This window comes from Staurois parvus, unplaced genomic scaffold (genome assembly GCF_062004578.1).
Source record: "Staurois parvus isolate SC_StPar_1 unplaced genomic scaffold, SC_StPar_1.0 ptg000031l, whole genome shotgun sequence".
In the NCBI taxonomy this organism is placed as follows: domain Eukaryota; kingdom Metazoa; phylum Chordata; class Amphibia; order Anura; family Ranidae; genus Staurois; species Staurois parvus.
This window is the reverse complement of record NW_028317827.1, coordinates 9,417,065-9,433,431: the sequence shown is the minus strand read 5'-3', so window position 1 is coordinate 9,433,431 and position 16,367 is coordinate 9,417,065. Positions and strand designations below refer to the sequence as shown.

At 43.7% G+C, this 16,367-nt stretch overlaps 1 protein-coding gene across 4 annotated transcripts in view; it reads right to left on the bottom strand.

Moving 5' to 3' along the window:
• SLC4A10 (solute carrier family 4 member 10) overlaps nucleotides 1-16,367 on the bottom strand; it is a 300,201-nt gene that overhangs the window by 217,380 nt on the left and 66,454 nt on the right. Inside the window, exon 1 of one of the 4 annotated variants that reach the window (XM_089660021.1) lies at nucleotides 3,015-3,163. The exons of the other annotated variants lie outside the window; for them this stretch is intronic. Coding sequence (XP_089516147.1) covers nucleotides 3,015-3,059 — 45 coding nt within the window. The 5' untranslated portion in view covers nucleotides 3,060-3,163. Of the gene's footprint in view, nucleotides 1-3,014; nucleotides 3,164-16,367 lie in introns of those variants that run through there. 4 annotated transcript variants of the gene reach the window in all.

Genomic DNA, 16,367 nt, shown 5'->3' with positions numbered 1-16,367 from the left:
CTATGCATACTAGCACATTATACTCTTAACTTGCAGGGAGAATTTCTTTTAGATTTATTTTTTTCCAGTTTACTAGCACTTTAAAAGTAGCACAGTGATGAGATCACATCTCTGTCACTCTGCTTTTTTTTTTTCTATCAGCATGCTCCTTGTCAGCATATGAACTGACAGGCTCCTTGTGCTGCTTTTTTTATCTCCCATTCTGAGCTCTGCTGTACAGATATTGCAAGAGGCTGATACCAATTGAAATTCAGGTAGCTAAACTGCATTTAAAAATGCATTTGACGATCTATTAATTAATACAGAGCTGCAATAATTTGTATCTTTCATATCTACTAGAATATCAGCTTTAAAAATATTAAATGTAACATTAAACTAAAAGAACTCAATATATGTACTCACTGTAAGTAGAGTATGCCTTAGCATGCAACCAAGTAGCAGAGGGTTTTCTTACGCCTTTATTTCTAAATCAGTGGCTTCCAAACGATGGCTCATGGTCTGGATGCGGCCCTTTGTTTGCCCTTACTGGCTCATGGGCCAGATGTGGCCCTTTGCTTGGGGCACTATTTCTCCCTCTGCTACAAGACACTATTCCGCCCATTGGACACCAACAGCAGAGAATAATTCCTGCCACTGACACCAATGATGGGGCACTATCCCTCCCATTGACACCAGTGATGGAGCACTATTCCTCTATCTAATAACAGTGATGAGGCAATATTCCTTCAACTAATACCACTGATGGAGCACTTTTTCTCCAACTAATACCAAAGATGGGGCACCATTCCTCCAACTAATGCCAGTCATGGGGCACTATTCCTCCAACTAGCACCAATGATGGAGAACTATTTTTCCTAGTAATACCAAATATGGGGCACCATTGCTCTAACTATTACCAAAGTTGGGACGCTATTCCTCCAGCTAATACAAATGATGGGACACTATTCCTCCAAATAATATAAATGATGAGGCACTATTCCATCAACTAATATAAATGATGGGACAGCATTCCACCAACCAATACCAACGATGGAGGCTTATTCCTTCCACTAATACCAATGAAGGAGGCCTGTTCCTTCAACTAATACCAAGGATGGGGCTCTATTCCTCCAACTAATACCAATGATCGGGCACTATTTCTTTAACTTATTCCAATAATGGAACACCATTCCTCCAACTATTACCAATGATGGGGCACTATTACTTCAACTAATACCAATGATGGGACACTAGTTCTCCAACTTATACCAATAATGGGGCACCATTCCTCCAAATAATACCAATGATGGGACACTATTTCTTCAACTTATACCAATAATGGGGCACCATTCCTCCAACTAATACCAATGATAGAAGCCTATTCCTCCATCTAATACCAATAATGGGGCACAACTCCTCCTTCTTTTGACCATAGATGCTATGAAATTGTTTTAGTTCCAATGACCACCAAACTTGAGACAATATTTACTTCCACAGATGCCTAGACATTTTCCATTCCCACTGGTCACAATCTGTCCCCTTTAAAGTATGAAGGACAGTAAACAGGCCCTTTGTTTAGAAAGTGTGGAGACCGTGTTCTAAATGGTTAACTGTCACATAGCTTCTCAAGCCTCAATCCACTAATTTCCTGTTTTCCAGGAGTGCATGGGTGCCCAATATTTTGGCTATATCTGTTTAATAAATCAGTGTATTGTATAGAACAATTTTTTTTATTATTTTACCTACTACTCTAAAGTGAAGAATATGTGAAAATTTCCAGGTATAAGACGCTGCTTTATTTTACATTTAAGCAGATCAATAAAAGAATAATAAAAGAAGAATGGTTGTTATGAGCATAAACATTTTGAGCATTGGCATATTTGAGCAGACATATATCTAATAGTTTGCATTTTTGTTGCATATTTTCATATGGTTCAACAATTTAGGGTTTAATATATTCTGTTATAACTAAACAAGTCACTCATATTTCCTCAGTGACCAACCACTTTAGTCATATGTAAATCAGATATTTCATATTTTTCTAAGCCACGAATGTATTAGTCATGTTAAATTTTCAGCTCTTTATGTGACTGACCCTTTGCTTTCAATTCCACACATATGACACATGAGGATATAACTGCTCCAAAGACACTCTTCGATCATGGCTGGGTGTTGTTTCCATGACCTAAATTCCGTTCCTGAATTGTGACCTCATGATATTTGATCTCCTACACAAGAGCTGCATGAATTCTGTTTTACATTCTTATTGTTTTATCAATTTAGACCTTTTAGCTGCCTATGAACAACAAATTCCAACATGATCTGGTGGTTCTGGCCCTAGCTGTGGTCATTATAACATGCACTTATAACCTCTCTAGCTGAGGAAGAAATGCAAGTCCCATGACATCCTGCCAGAAGCTTGTCATCCATCTTTGGGAGAACTACATGCTCCAAAATGCTTTGGTGGCTTTTGACCCTTCAGAGGAAGAAGACCTTTAAGTGCCACCATGCTCTGCATACTGTGGAGGAACCAGAAGTCTGAGCACGCCATGCCAATTTGTCGTTCTCCAGTTGAGAAATAACAAGACGTTCCAGCATGCTTGGCATACCATAATAGCATTTTGCACTCCAGTTAAGTAGAAAGTAGAAGATTCAGTATTTTTGCACCCCATAACCTCCATCTGACAAGAAACTAAAACTGCTAGCATTCCCTCCAACTAGTTGTACAGGGAGAACAGGTTCCAGCATTCCCTACCAAAGTCTAATCCACTAACATCAAATGCTAACACAAGGTGCTTAGCTTTAACTTGCAACTCTTAAATAACTACAAGTCCAAGAATACCCTTCCAGCCCTTGGCCATGAAGGTCAGAAGAAATGCCAGTAGTCCCCTAGACCCTCACAAGTCAAAGATTGCAGCTTTCTTCAAGGTGGTAAGCCTGATCTGCTCCTGGTGTGGGGTCAAAGCATACCCAAAGGCCAGAAACCAAGTATATGACAAAAAAAACATAAGCGGAGAGGATCCGTTAGGCCTTACCTGGTGACAGAGTGCCTGGAACAGCTCACTGCTTGCAGACAGCATGGTTCCACCACGCACAGAAGCCACCACAAATTCTATTTATTATCTCCGTCCAGAATCCAAGACCCATTTATTTCCCCATTGTTATGTGAAATCATAGATGAAAAAAAAATAAAATACAAACGTAGTTGTGCGATTTGGCTCTAGCAGCTCTCTGCTGTGCAGCCCCCCATATCTGCGCTGTTATCACACTAATGCTATCTGAACAAGCTCAGCTTAGTGCCCAAAGCTATTCAGCTTCGGCCAACGAGAGAGCATGTCGCATCTTTCAAGCTCATCACTGTCACGGGAAAATCCATCTTGCTGCCATGGATTTATTTCCGTTCTGTCTCTGTAGCCAACCAAAGGAAGTCCAGATTGACTGAAAAAGGGGAACACGGAATGTTACCCTTTCCCATAGGATGTATAGATGATTACAATGGGGTGGGGGGGAAGGGAAAGACTGACTCAGAACATATCATATTTGTAAAAGTAAAAGTATAGATCCCCCTCCCCCTCTCTGTCTTTGTACGTGGTGTTCTGTCACAGGCGAGCTGAATGGTGAATCTCTGTGTGTGTGACAGATGCTTGCTCCTGTCACATGGACCCTCCTCCTCTCTGCATCCCGTACCGTTGTCTATTGACAATGACTAACAGCATGTGTCACTAGATCTGAAAAAACTGACAGCCTACAGATACATACAGGCGTATTCTAGAATGCAAAGAGCAATATGCCAAGGGCTCATTCACACGCACAGTGCCCTCTGAAGAGCGATCTGCCTGATTTAACTCTGTAAATGCCACACTACCATGCCACAATCGTATGCATTGCATGCAACTACAGGGAGGTTGCAGCATGACCCCCTAGACTTGAGTTGGTTGCATTCAGCAGCTGTAACACCTGCCAAATGCAACATGCTGTTTACATTTTGTACAACATTGCAGCCATGGCATGTGTACAGCCCTGAGCAGCTGCATGCCTAGGTTCAGGTGGGTGGTTAGGGGGCGGCTCAGCCATGGCCCAATTGCCTAGTTTTATCAACCCCTAACTGCACATGTGAACAAAACCGAAGGGAGTTCTTCATCGTCAATAAACTGGTTGCTATGGGTTACCGCACCTTATAGAAAAGCCCAAGCTGTCTGAATGATACATGGTTTACTGGAGAATATACAGTTGTGTTCAAAATAATAGCAGTGTGTTGAAAAAAGTGAATAAAGCTCAAAATCCTTCTAATAGCTTTTATTTCCATACACACAAATGCATTGGGAACACTACACATTCTATTCCAAATCAAAACATGAAGAAAAATAGATCAAATTTGTGTTGCTCCTCTAAAAAAATTTAAGAAAAGTGAATATTAGACTGTTCAAAAAATAGCAGTGTTTGTATTCTTCTTTACAAACTCAAACATTCACTATATAAACTGAAAAATGTTTGAAGATTTTGCTTTCCTTTGAATCACTTAATGAATATTTAGTTGTATAAGCACTGTTTCTGAGAACTGCTGTACATCTGTGTTGCATGGAGTCAACCAACTTCTGGCACCTGTGAACAGGTATTCCAGCCCAGGATGATTGGACTACATTCCACAGTTCTTCTCTATTTCTTGGTTTTGCCTCAGAAACTGCATTTTTGATGTCACCCCACAAGTTTTCTATTGGATTAAGATCCGGGGATTGGGCTGGCCACTTCATAACGTCAATCTTGTTGGTCTGGAACCAAGATGTTGCACGTTTACTGGTGTGTTTGGGGTCGTTGTCTTGTTGGAACACTCATTTCAAGGGCATTTCCTCTTCAGCATAAGGCAGCATGACCTCTTCAAGTATTCTGATGTATTCAAACTGATCCATGATCCCTGGTATGCGATAAATAGGCCCAACACCGTAGTATGAGAAACATCCCCATATCATGATGCTTGCGCAACCATGCTTCACTGTCTTCACAGTGTACTGTGGCTTGAATTCAGTGTTTGGGGGTCGTCTGACAAACTGTCTCCGGCCACTAGACCCAAAAAGAACAATCTTACTTTCATCAGTCCACAAAATGTTGCACCATTTCTCTTTAGGCCAGTCAATGTGCTCTTTGGCAAATTGTAACCCCTTCAGCACATGTCTTTTTTTCAACAGTGGGACTTTGCGGGGGCTTCTTGCAGATAGCTTGGCTTCACATAGGCGTCTTCTAATTGTAACAGTACTCACAGGTAACTTTACACCTTCTTTGATCTTCCTGGAGCTGATTGTTGGCTGAGTCCTGCCATTTTGGCTATTCTTCTATCCATTCGAATGGTAGTTTTTTGCTTTCTTCCACGTCTTTCAAGTTTTGGTTGCCATTGTAAAGCATTTGCGATCATTTTGGCTGAGCAGCCTATCATTTTCTGCTCTTCTTCATATGTTTTCCCCTCTCCAATCAACTTTTTAACCAAGGTACGCTGTTCTTCTGAACAATGTCTGGAATGACCCATTTTCCTCAGAATTTGAGAGAGAAATGCACTGTAACCAGCATGTACAACATTTGCTGCCTTCCTTCCTTAAATAAGGGCAATAATTGCCACCTGTTTTTCAAAGAATGAATGACCTCACTAATAGAACTCCACACTGCTATTATTTTGAACATGCCCCTTTCAATTAGTGATTTAATTACACAGAATCAGCAGCATGCATGCCATGACTGTTGGGTCTGTTGGATTTCTATTACTCTACTACACCGGCTAGTAAATTATTTGCCATGTAGAATATTATTTCTATCAAAAACAGTGATTGATCAGGTTAGTGATGTCTGACTGCTATTATTTTGAACACAACTGTATATTTATATCAATGCTTTATTATCCATAATGACAGTAGATACTAGAACATAGTGAGCCATTATCTCTGAATCAATCAAATAAAATGTTAATGTGCCTATACTTTGTATTTTATCCAATCAACTGATGATAATATCCCTATACTTTAATGGTTCCTATTAGAGATGAGCGAATTATTCAAAAATTCGGTTCGGCTGATTCGCCGAATTCGCCGAATAAATTCGCTTCGAGCCGAATATATTCGCTGCGAATTTAACTTATAAAAAGGGTGTTTCTAGGCTTCAGAGAGCCTTTATATTAGTGCAGAACACTGTACCTTTAATTTAAATGCCCTTGGAGTCTGCTGGGGAAGAGAAATAATACTGTCAGTCAGTATGACATGCAGATGAGTGCCGTCGATCTTAGAATCACCGCACACTTCACTCATTTGGGCAGTCACGGGGCCAAAACCAGAGTGTGGAGCCACAGTGTGGCGGTGGAGGCAGCAGCAATGGGAGGCCATACAGCACCCTATGACAAAATGGAACCCACCAGCAGTGTGAGGAGACCTGAAAGTGGCACATGGCAGAGTGTTGCGATGGAGACAGCAGCAATGGGAGGCCGTACAGGGACCCATGACACACTCTGGACCTGGCAGCAGCATGAGGAGGCGGTACAGGGGCCCATGACAGATTACGTGCCTGGCAGCAGCATGAGGAGTCGGTACGGGGGCCCATGGCAGATTACGGGCCTGGCAGCAGCATGAGGAGGCGGTACAGGGGCCCATGGCAGAGTGGCGGAGCGTAAGCAGCTAAAATTGAAGGCCATACAGAGGCCTATGTTAAAAAGTCCCCCCAGCAGCAGCGTGGGGAGACGACTATCAAGAGTCCAATGGCAGAGTGGCGGAGCAGAAGCAGCTTCAATTGAAGGCCATACACAGGCCTAGGTTTAAAAGTCCCTCACAGTTAATTCCAATAACGAACTCTACACCTCCGTGCAATCTACTTACGAGACCCTGGGCAGGTCTGGGTCCAATTTGTGGTAGAGACTGGTTTTGTTCAGCCATGCTTGAGCGAGTAATAACAGGTCTGTGCTGCCCTTTGGTGTCTGGCTTAATGCGCACAACACTGAACGTCCCAGCGTTTGTCAACGATTTGCCGTTAAGTGATGCAAACCCGCTGAACCACGTTCATGAGGAGCCGGTACAGGGGGCCATGAATCAGTATGGACCTGGCAGCAGCGTGAGCAGACAACAGAGGCACATGGCGCAGGGTGGCGGTGTAGGCAGCATTATTCTGAAGCCATACACAGGCCTAGGTTAAAAAGCGGAAGCCGTCAGCAGTGTGAGCAGACGACAGAGACACATGGCACAGGGTGGCGGTGGATGCAGCAGTATTCGGAAGCCAAACACAGGCCTCGGTTAAAAAGCGGAAGCCGTCAGCAGCGTGAGCAGACGACAGAGGCACATGGCGCAGGGTGGCGGTGGAGGCAGCAGCAATGGAAGGCCATACAGCACCCTATCACAAAATGGAACCCACCAACAGTGTAAGGAGACCTGAAAGTGGCACATGGCAGAGTCTGGCGATGAAGTCAGCAGCAATGGGAGGCCGTACAGGGACCCATGACACACTCTGGACCTGGCAGCAGCAAGAGGAGGCGGTACAGGGGCCCATGGCAGAGTGGCGAAGCGTAAGCAGCTTAAATTGAAGGCCATACAGAGGCCTATGTTAAAAAGTCCCCCCAGCAGCAGTGTGGGGAGACGACTATCAAGAGTCCAATGGCAGAGTGGCGGAGCAGAAGCAGCTTCAATTGAAGGCCATACACAGGCCTAGGTTAAAAAGTCCCCCCAGCAGCAGCGTGGGGAGACGACTATCAAGAGTCCAATAGCAGAGTGGCGGAGCGGAAGCAGCTTCAATTGAAGGCCATACACAGGCCTAGGTTAAAAAGTCCCCCCAGCAGTAGTGTGGGGAGACGACTATCAAGAGTCCAATGGCTGAGTGGCGATCCGGGAAGTCAGCGTTGTGATTGCAGATGCAATGCAGAGATTCTATGAGGTGATGCCGTGGGTGCGAAGAAGATCATATACCGTCGTACTTCCATCCATAAGACGGAACAACCTGCGAACCGGGAGCTTTATTGCCCTGACCCGCTGAGCAGCTTCTGGGATACCCAAGAGGCCCATGGCAGAGTGGCGGAGTGTAAGCAGCTTCAATTAAAGGCCATACAGAGGCCTATGTTAAAAAGCCCCCCAGCAGCAGCGTGGGGAGACGACTATCAAGAGTCCAATGGCAGAGTGGCGGAGCGGAAGCAGCTTCAATTGAAGGCCATACACAGGCCTAGGTTAAAAAGTCCCCCCAGCAGCAGTGTGGGGAGACGACTATCAAGAGTCCAATGGCTGAGTGGCAATCCGGGAAGTCAGCGTTGTGATTGCAGATGCAATGCAGAGATTCTATGAGGTGATGCCGTGGGTGCGAAGAAGATCATATACCGTCGTACTTCCATCCATAAGACGGAACAACCTGCGAACCGGGAGCTTTATTGCCCTGACCCGCTGAGCAGCTTCTGGGATACCCAAGAGGCCCATGGCAGAGTGGCGGAGCGTAAGCAGCTTCAATTAAAGGCCATACAGAGGCCTATGTTAAAAAGTCCCCCCAGCAGCAGCGTGGGGAGACGACTATCAAGAGTCCAATGGCAGAGTGGCGGAGCGGAAGCAGCTTCAATTGAAGGCCATACACAGGCCTAGGTTAAAAAGTCCCCCCAGCAGCAGTGTGGGGAGACGACTATCAAGAGTCCAATGGCTGAGTGGCGATCCGGGAAGTCAGCGTTGTGATTGCAGATGCAATGCAGAAATTTTATGAGGTAATGCCGTGGGTGCGAAGAAGATCATATACCGTCGTACTTCCATCCATAAGACGGAACAACCTGCGAACCGGGAGCTTTATTGCCCTGACCCGCTGAGCAGCTTCTGGGATACCCAAGAGTTTGGCTTCTGTGGGGAATATGGTTGAAAACTGAAACTTAAAGGCATGTTGACGGAAGGGCACCAGTGTCAGTGCTCCGGAGGGAATATAGCTTCAAAGCTGACACTTAAAGGTATATCGACGGTCAGAGACCACAGGAAGTGGAGCTTGCGTCTTAAATCGACTGAATGTGGCAGACGTGAAACGTCTACGGGCCGTATATGAAACGGGTTGTTCCTCTTTCTGGAATAAGTGTTGGAAATGGCCACTCTTTTTGGTGTGGCGTTTTGTCTATTTAATTCCGATAATGGACTGTACTCCTCCGTGCAATCTAGTTACGAGACCCTGGGCAGGTCTGGGTCCAATTTGTGGTAGAGACTGGTTTTGTTCAGCCATGCTTGAGCGAGTAATAACAGGTCTGTGCTGCCCTTTGGTGTCTGGCTTAATGCGCACAACACTGAACGTCCCAGCATTTGTCAACGATTTGCCGTTAAGTGATGCAAACCCGCTGAACCACGTTCATGAGGAGCCGGTACAGGGGGCCATGAATCAGTATGGACAGTGGGGCTGAGCCCACAGCATGCGATACTTCGCTTGGTGAGGGAACACCAAAGGACAGGGGCAGGTCGAGGACACGTGATTTCAGTGGGCTTGCTCCCGGGCCATGCCAACTAACGGTTGTGTCTGACGTACCCACCGACCATTGGCTGTAGGTGTCAGAGGTGACCTGGGAAGAGGAAGACGACCGAGTCAACCAATCGATGACGGCAGGGTTGTCGGTGGAGACACGACCGCTGGATGACACCGGGAGCACTGGCCTCTGGCTGCGACTAGTGCTGCCTCGACCCCTTCCTCTGCTGCCACGTCTGCTCGCTTCTGAAACATTGCCTCCTCTGCCACTCCTCTGCGTGTTGTCTGACATACTCTTTAATTCAATAAGCACCCCAAAAATAAAACCGGACTTAACTCTTTGAACGTACAATAGTGGTTGTGAAGCAGAAAGTCAGTTTATTTAGCACAATCGGTCAATTGCAGCTTGCCGTTGGCTGGAAACTGTACGTTTATGTCACTGGAATGCACTAATCACCCAAAAAATATTACCGCCACCCGGCGTGTATATGGATTTAACTCTTTGAACGTACAATAGTGGTTGTGAAGCAGAAAGTCAGTTTATTTAGCACAATCGGTCAATTGCAGCTTGCCGTTGGCTGGAAACTGTACGTTTAGGTCACTGGAATGCACTAATCACCCAAAAAATATTACCGCCAGCCGGCGTGTAAATGGATTTAACTCTTTGAACGTACAATAGTGGTTGTGAAGCAGAAAGTCAGTTTATTGTACACAATCGGTCAATTGCAGCTTGCCGTTGGCTGTAAACTGTACGTTTATGTCACTGGAATGCACTAATCACCCAAAAAATATTACCGCCAGCCGGCGTGTAAATGGATTTAACTCTTTGAACGTACAATAGTGGTTGTAAAGCAGAAAGTCAGTTTATTTAGCACAATCGGTCAATTGCAGCTTGCCGTTGGCTGGAAACTGTACGTTTATGTCACTGGAATGCACTAATCACCCAAAAAATATTACCGCCAGCCGGCGTGTAAATGGATTTAACTCTTTGAACGTACAATAGTGGTTGTGAAGCAGAAAGTCAGTTTATTTAGCACAATCGGTCAATTGCAGCTTGCCGTTGGCTGTAAACTGTACGTTTATGTCACTGGAATGCACTAATCACCCAAAAAATATTACCGCCACCCGGCGTGTAAATGGATCTAACTCTTTGAATGTACAATAGTGGTTGTGAAGCAGAAAGTCAGTTTATTTAGCACAATCGGTCAATTGCAGCTTGCCGTTGGCTAGAAACTGTACGTTTATGTCACTGGAATGCACTAATCACCCAAAAAATATTACCGCCAGCCGGCGTGTATATGGATTTAACTCTTTGAACGTACAATAGTGGTTGTGAAGCAGAAAGTCAGTTTATTTAGCACAATCGGTCAATTGCAGCTTGCCGTTGGCTGGAAACTGTACGTTTATGTCACTGGAATGCACTAATCACCCAAAAAATATTACCGCCACCCGGTGTGTAAATGGATCTAACTCTTTGAACGTACAATAGTGGTTGTGAAGCAGAAAGTCAGTTTATTGTACACAATCGGTCAATTGCAGCTTGCCGTTGGCTGGAAACTGTACGTTTGTGTCACTGGAATGCACTAATCACCCAAAAAATATTACCGCCAGCCGGCGTGTAAATGGATTTAACTCTTTGAACGTACAATAGTGGTTGTGAAGCAGAAAGTCAGTTTATTTTGCACAATCAGCAAACTGCAGCACCAACTGTGCACGACAGCCACCAAAAAAAAAAAGGGTGTATGTCACTTTAAATTTTCGATTCTTTGATAGCTGTGGCCCTAAGTAACGATTCTGTGTCCCTGAGTAACGATTCTGTGTCCCTGAGTAACGATTCTGTGTCCCTGAGTAACGATTCTGTGGCCCTAAAGTCTCTGTGGCCCTAACTCTGTCCCTTAATACACACAGGTCTGTCTCTCTTGAATGACCGGAGGCTAATGGAGAATTCTAAGATGGCCGCGATTTATAGCTCCACCATTACACAGTGCTGGCTGGCTGCTGATTGGCTAATGCGATCACATGTCATGAATGCATTATGGGTCAGCGCGCCTTGTCTGCGCGCCTTCCCAGAGATCCCCGCCCCATCTTCTCTGTCCATTTTCTCCGTCGCCACACATGTCGCCGCCATTTTTGGGAAAATTCGATTCGTGCATCCGAAGTTTGCTAATCTTCGGATTCGTCGCGAATAGAATTTTTCCAAATCTTCGGAACGAATTCCACTTCATCATGTTCGATTCGCTCATCTCTAGTTCCTATGATGTGTACAGTGCAGGAACTCTTCATAAAAAAACATTCCAATTTACTTTTAGGTCTAGTTTACAACTGTGATTTGAGGCCTGCAAAACGTATTTTTACCGCCACCTCCCTACTGCTCCCTTTTAAGCCGCAAAGACAGCAAACAGGAATGCACATTACGCGTGCCGACAATGCAAAAAATTATTACAGTACTGCTGAACATTCAACTAAATGGGGCGTCCTGGCAACCACTCTGCAATCGCATGCAGCTGTTGTACACTGGTTCAGGGTTTAAGGGGTTAAAACAGGCACTGAAGCGGTAATAATTAGTCTTACTGCCATGAATTGATTTTCATTCTGTCTCTGTAGCCAAACCCCTTCTGAAAAGCGATCCAATGCAGATCACTCCTAAGAGGGCTAACGCTAGTATAAACTAGGCCTTAGTCACTGAATAATATTTTCTGAAGAGATGCTGCGCTTGTACACAAACATAATAATTTACTGCTGTATATACACAGGGTCATGCTGACAGAAAGATCCTGGGTAAAAAATACCAGTTTTGTTCAACAAAGACCTCACGTATACCCACACAAAATTCTCCTTCGTTCTCTTCTAGCTGCCAGTGTTGCAATGTACGCGTGTCTACTTGCATATACACTCTTACGCTCATAAATTACTAAATTCATATGTAAAAATTTCAAATTTTTTATTTACGACTTTACGACTTTGTGCGCAAAGCTGCAATTATTGATATTTAAAGCAGTACTCTACTCCCCACACTCCCATGTTTTTTTTCTCCTCTCAACTGTATTCCTGGATTCTTTTTAAAACACATACTTACCTCTGCAATCCGCGGTTTGGGTGTGACACAATGGGTCCCATGTCACTGTCTTGGCGCTCTTCAGCTGCCTGCCTCTTCCAGGAACAGGCAGCCAGTTCCAACGATGCACTGAGTCCAGCCGCTCTGTGTGTCAATCCTCCATCTTTCTGAGAGATGTAATAAAAGTATCTCAGGAGGCTCCAGAACCAGAGACACATCATTCTGGACCAGGTCAGAATGGCAGTGGGCTGCATGCAAAAAGACAAAAAGAGGGCGCACAGGCCTAGTGCATTACCTTTAAAATTTTGTTTATTGTATAAAATGTGATATACTCACAAAAGAGTAAAAGTCAAAGGGACATCATAAGAAATACAAGGTCCAATCACCCTGGAAGGTGTCTGATTGGGGACTATAGACCTCCAATGGCTGACATGTTTCGAGGTGATGCCTCTTCCTCAGAGCCACTACCAACATACCGTAATTTTCGCTCCATAAGACGTACTTTTTTTCCCCCAAAAAAGGAGGGAAAATGTCAGTGCGTCTTATGCAGCAAATATGGAGCGGCCGGTCCGGTATTTCCACCACCGCCGTGTCAGAATACCGGGCCGGCCGCTCAGCTCTGCAGTGGGACCTTACCTGTTCCTCTATCCAGCGGCGCGCTGTCTTCCCGGCTTCTGTAGTGTGGGCGTTCGGCTTGACAGCCGGGTGCCAAGTGCATATGCGCAAGAAGGGGTGCTGTTTGTGAATGGTAAGGCGGCACCTGGGACACATGACAGGTCCCAGAAGCCGCCGGACCAATCACAAAGCGCAGCGCTTCTCACTTATGCGCACTGGGCACCCGGCTGTCAAGCCGAGCGTCATTACAGAAGCCGGGAAGACAGCGCGCCGCTGGATAGAGGAACAGGTAAGGTCCCGCTGCAGAGCGGACACTAACCAAAGAACAACTCCGCGGAAGTAAGATCGGGTACCTGTCAAATGCAGGTACCCGCTCCCCCCCCTTCCCAAAGGTCAGCACTCATCTCCTGTACTGTCTGCAGTCTCTGGTCATCTCCTGTACTATGTCTGCAGTCTCTGGTCATCTCCTGTACTTTATCCACAGTCTCTGGTCATCTCCTGTACTATGTCCGCAGTCTCTGGTCATCTCCTGTACTGTGTCCACAGTCTCTGGTCATCTCCTGTACTCTGTCCGCAGTATCTGGTTATCTCCTGTACTGTGTCCGCAGTCTCTGGTCATCTCCTGTACTTTGTCCACAGTCTCTGGTCATCTCCTGTACTATGTCCGCAGTCTCTGGTCATCTCCTGTACTATGTCCGCAGTCTCTGGTCATCTCCTGTACTATGTCCGCAGTCTCTGGTCATCTCCTGTACTATCAATACAAGAAAAAAGACCTCAGCGCCCAGGACCTCCTTCCCAACCCACTTATCCACGTGAAATGCTGCTGTACACAGGTATGAAACCACAAAAAAAAATTTTTTTTTCTCTGGCCATCTCCTGTACTATGTCCACAGTCTCTGGTCATCTCCTGTACTATGTCTGCAGTCCATTGGTTCAGAATATTTTTTTTCCTGTTTTCTGCCTCTAAAACCTAGGTGCGTCTTATGGTCAGGTGCGTCTTATGGAGCGAAAAATACGGTAGTTTTTATGTCTAGATGTAGATGCCTGGAAGGTGTCTTGAGGATCCCTGGAAGGTGTCTGCTCAGGGACTACAAACCTCCAAATTTCTGATGCGTTTCGAGGTGATGCCTCTTCCTCAGAGCCACTACCAACATAGTCTCTCTGTTCATGCACATCAGGCCAGCATGCACGCACTAGCACTCCCACTGTGCCGGGATGAGGGCGCGCAGAGAGGGAGAGGAGTACAGTGACGTCACTGCTACACTACCAAGCTCCGGAGTGCCACCACGCCCACAGAAAGGGACAACTTCGGAGGGCTACATCACAAACATGGAATGACAGAAAAATGTTTTGAAGAGAACACTCAGAGCACCCAAAGGTATGTATGGATGGCGGTCTTCCACATTACACCGACATTGGGTTTACAACCACTTTAAGTTCTGCTATAAGCAGCTGTAGTGCATTGTCCCATGAACAATACATCTGTGTTCAGATCCATTAAAAAAAAAAAAGAGCTACACAGCTACAACTGCATTGTTTTTTTTACCCGTGTGCAAGAGGTCCTATGAATTAAGCAAATGATAGTTGAATTTAATATATAAAAACACTAGGTGCAAAAGAGTTTTTTATTTATACATAACTATTTAAAAAAAATCACATATATGACAGCAGATATATAGGTTCACTCATTTTGTTAGAGTGATTCATATAATTATATACTCCTTTGCCTTCTAATCTCTCTAATCCTATATATACAGTCCTGGCCAAAAATATTGGCACCCCTGCATTTCTGTCAGATAATGCACCACTTCGCTTGTGTGGAATGTGTCAGATTTGTCTTTTTGTTTCTCCAATTTTTGTGTCATACCAGTACAAGCAAAAGAAACAAATGTGAGACTGCCTAAACATTTGTGATTACAACAATTTTCTGGGTGAAGTGGGGCATTATCGGACAGAAATGCAGGGCTGACAATATTTTTGGCCATGACTGTATACACAACATGGAGCAGAATCTTGACACGTTTTGCAGCTTTGCTTCCTCAGGAGAGTAAAGGAGGACAGATACTTCTCTCTTTTTACCACTGCATTGTTACATAGTTACATAATTTATAAGGTCCATCTAGTTCAATGTATGTGTGTATGTGTGTGGTTTTTCCTTTCTAACAATTCCCATAGCCCTGTATATTTTGCTTCCTGAGGAAGACATCTAAAAATCTTTTTTGAAGTTATCAGCACTCTAAGCTAGTAGCACTTCCTGAAGAGGGAGTGCCACATTTTAACTGCTCTAACAGTAAAGAACCCTTTCCATATTCTAAGAGTAAACCTCCTTCTTCTAACCTCAAATCAGGGCTTGCATGTGTTCTCCAGGCATCTAGAGTAAACAGGTTATTGTTATAACCTCCCCTCTAAAAGCAGAATTGAACTAAAAAAATACCACTTACAGGAAGGGATTTTATGCCAGAAGAGACCCTCCCACATGGAAGAAAAATTTATTAGAAATATATTTTAAAGATATTCTTCCCAAATATATTGACATATATTTGAAATATTACAACTTTGGCCACATTCAATATATTTCAAAATATACTGCATGTTGAGATGCGTTTTTATTGCAAAATATATGAAAATATTTTTAAAAATACATTTTAAAATATACTCTATATCTTTAAAAATACAAATCTACATTTTTAGAATGCATTTACAAATATATGTAAAAATATATGTTAAATTACTTTTTTATATGTTAAAAAAATCTGAAGAATATTTTTAAAAATATATTTTTTTAAAATATATATTCTTAAGTTTTTTTTAAAATATGAAAAAGTCCTTTTAACATATATTTTAACATATATTTGTAAGTGCATTCCAAAAATGTAGATTTGTATTTGTAAAGACATACAGTATATTTGAAATGTATTTTTAAAAATATTTTTCATACATTTTGTATAAAAAATGCATTTCAACATACAGTATCTATCTATCTATCTATCTATCTATCTATCTATCTATCTATCTATCTATCTATCTATCTATCTATCCATCCAGTCGTATCCGACCCTTGGCGATTGCATGGACCGTCACCCGTAAAGTGACTTTTTCACAGTATATATATATACTATGTATACATACATAAATTTTTTGAAATATATTGAATATGGCCAAAAATGTAGTATTGCAAATATAGGTCGATATATTTGGGAAGAATATTTTTAAAATATATTTCAAATATATTTTTCTACCATATGGGCTATTGGTCTCTTCTGCCATAAGTGCTTTTCCCTGTCTTTCA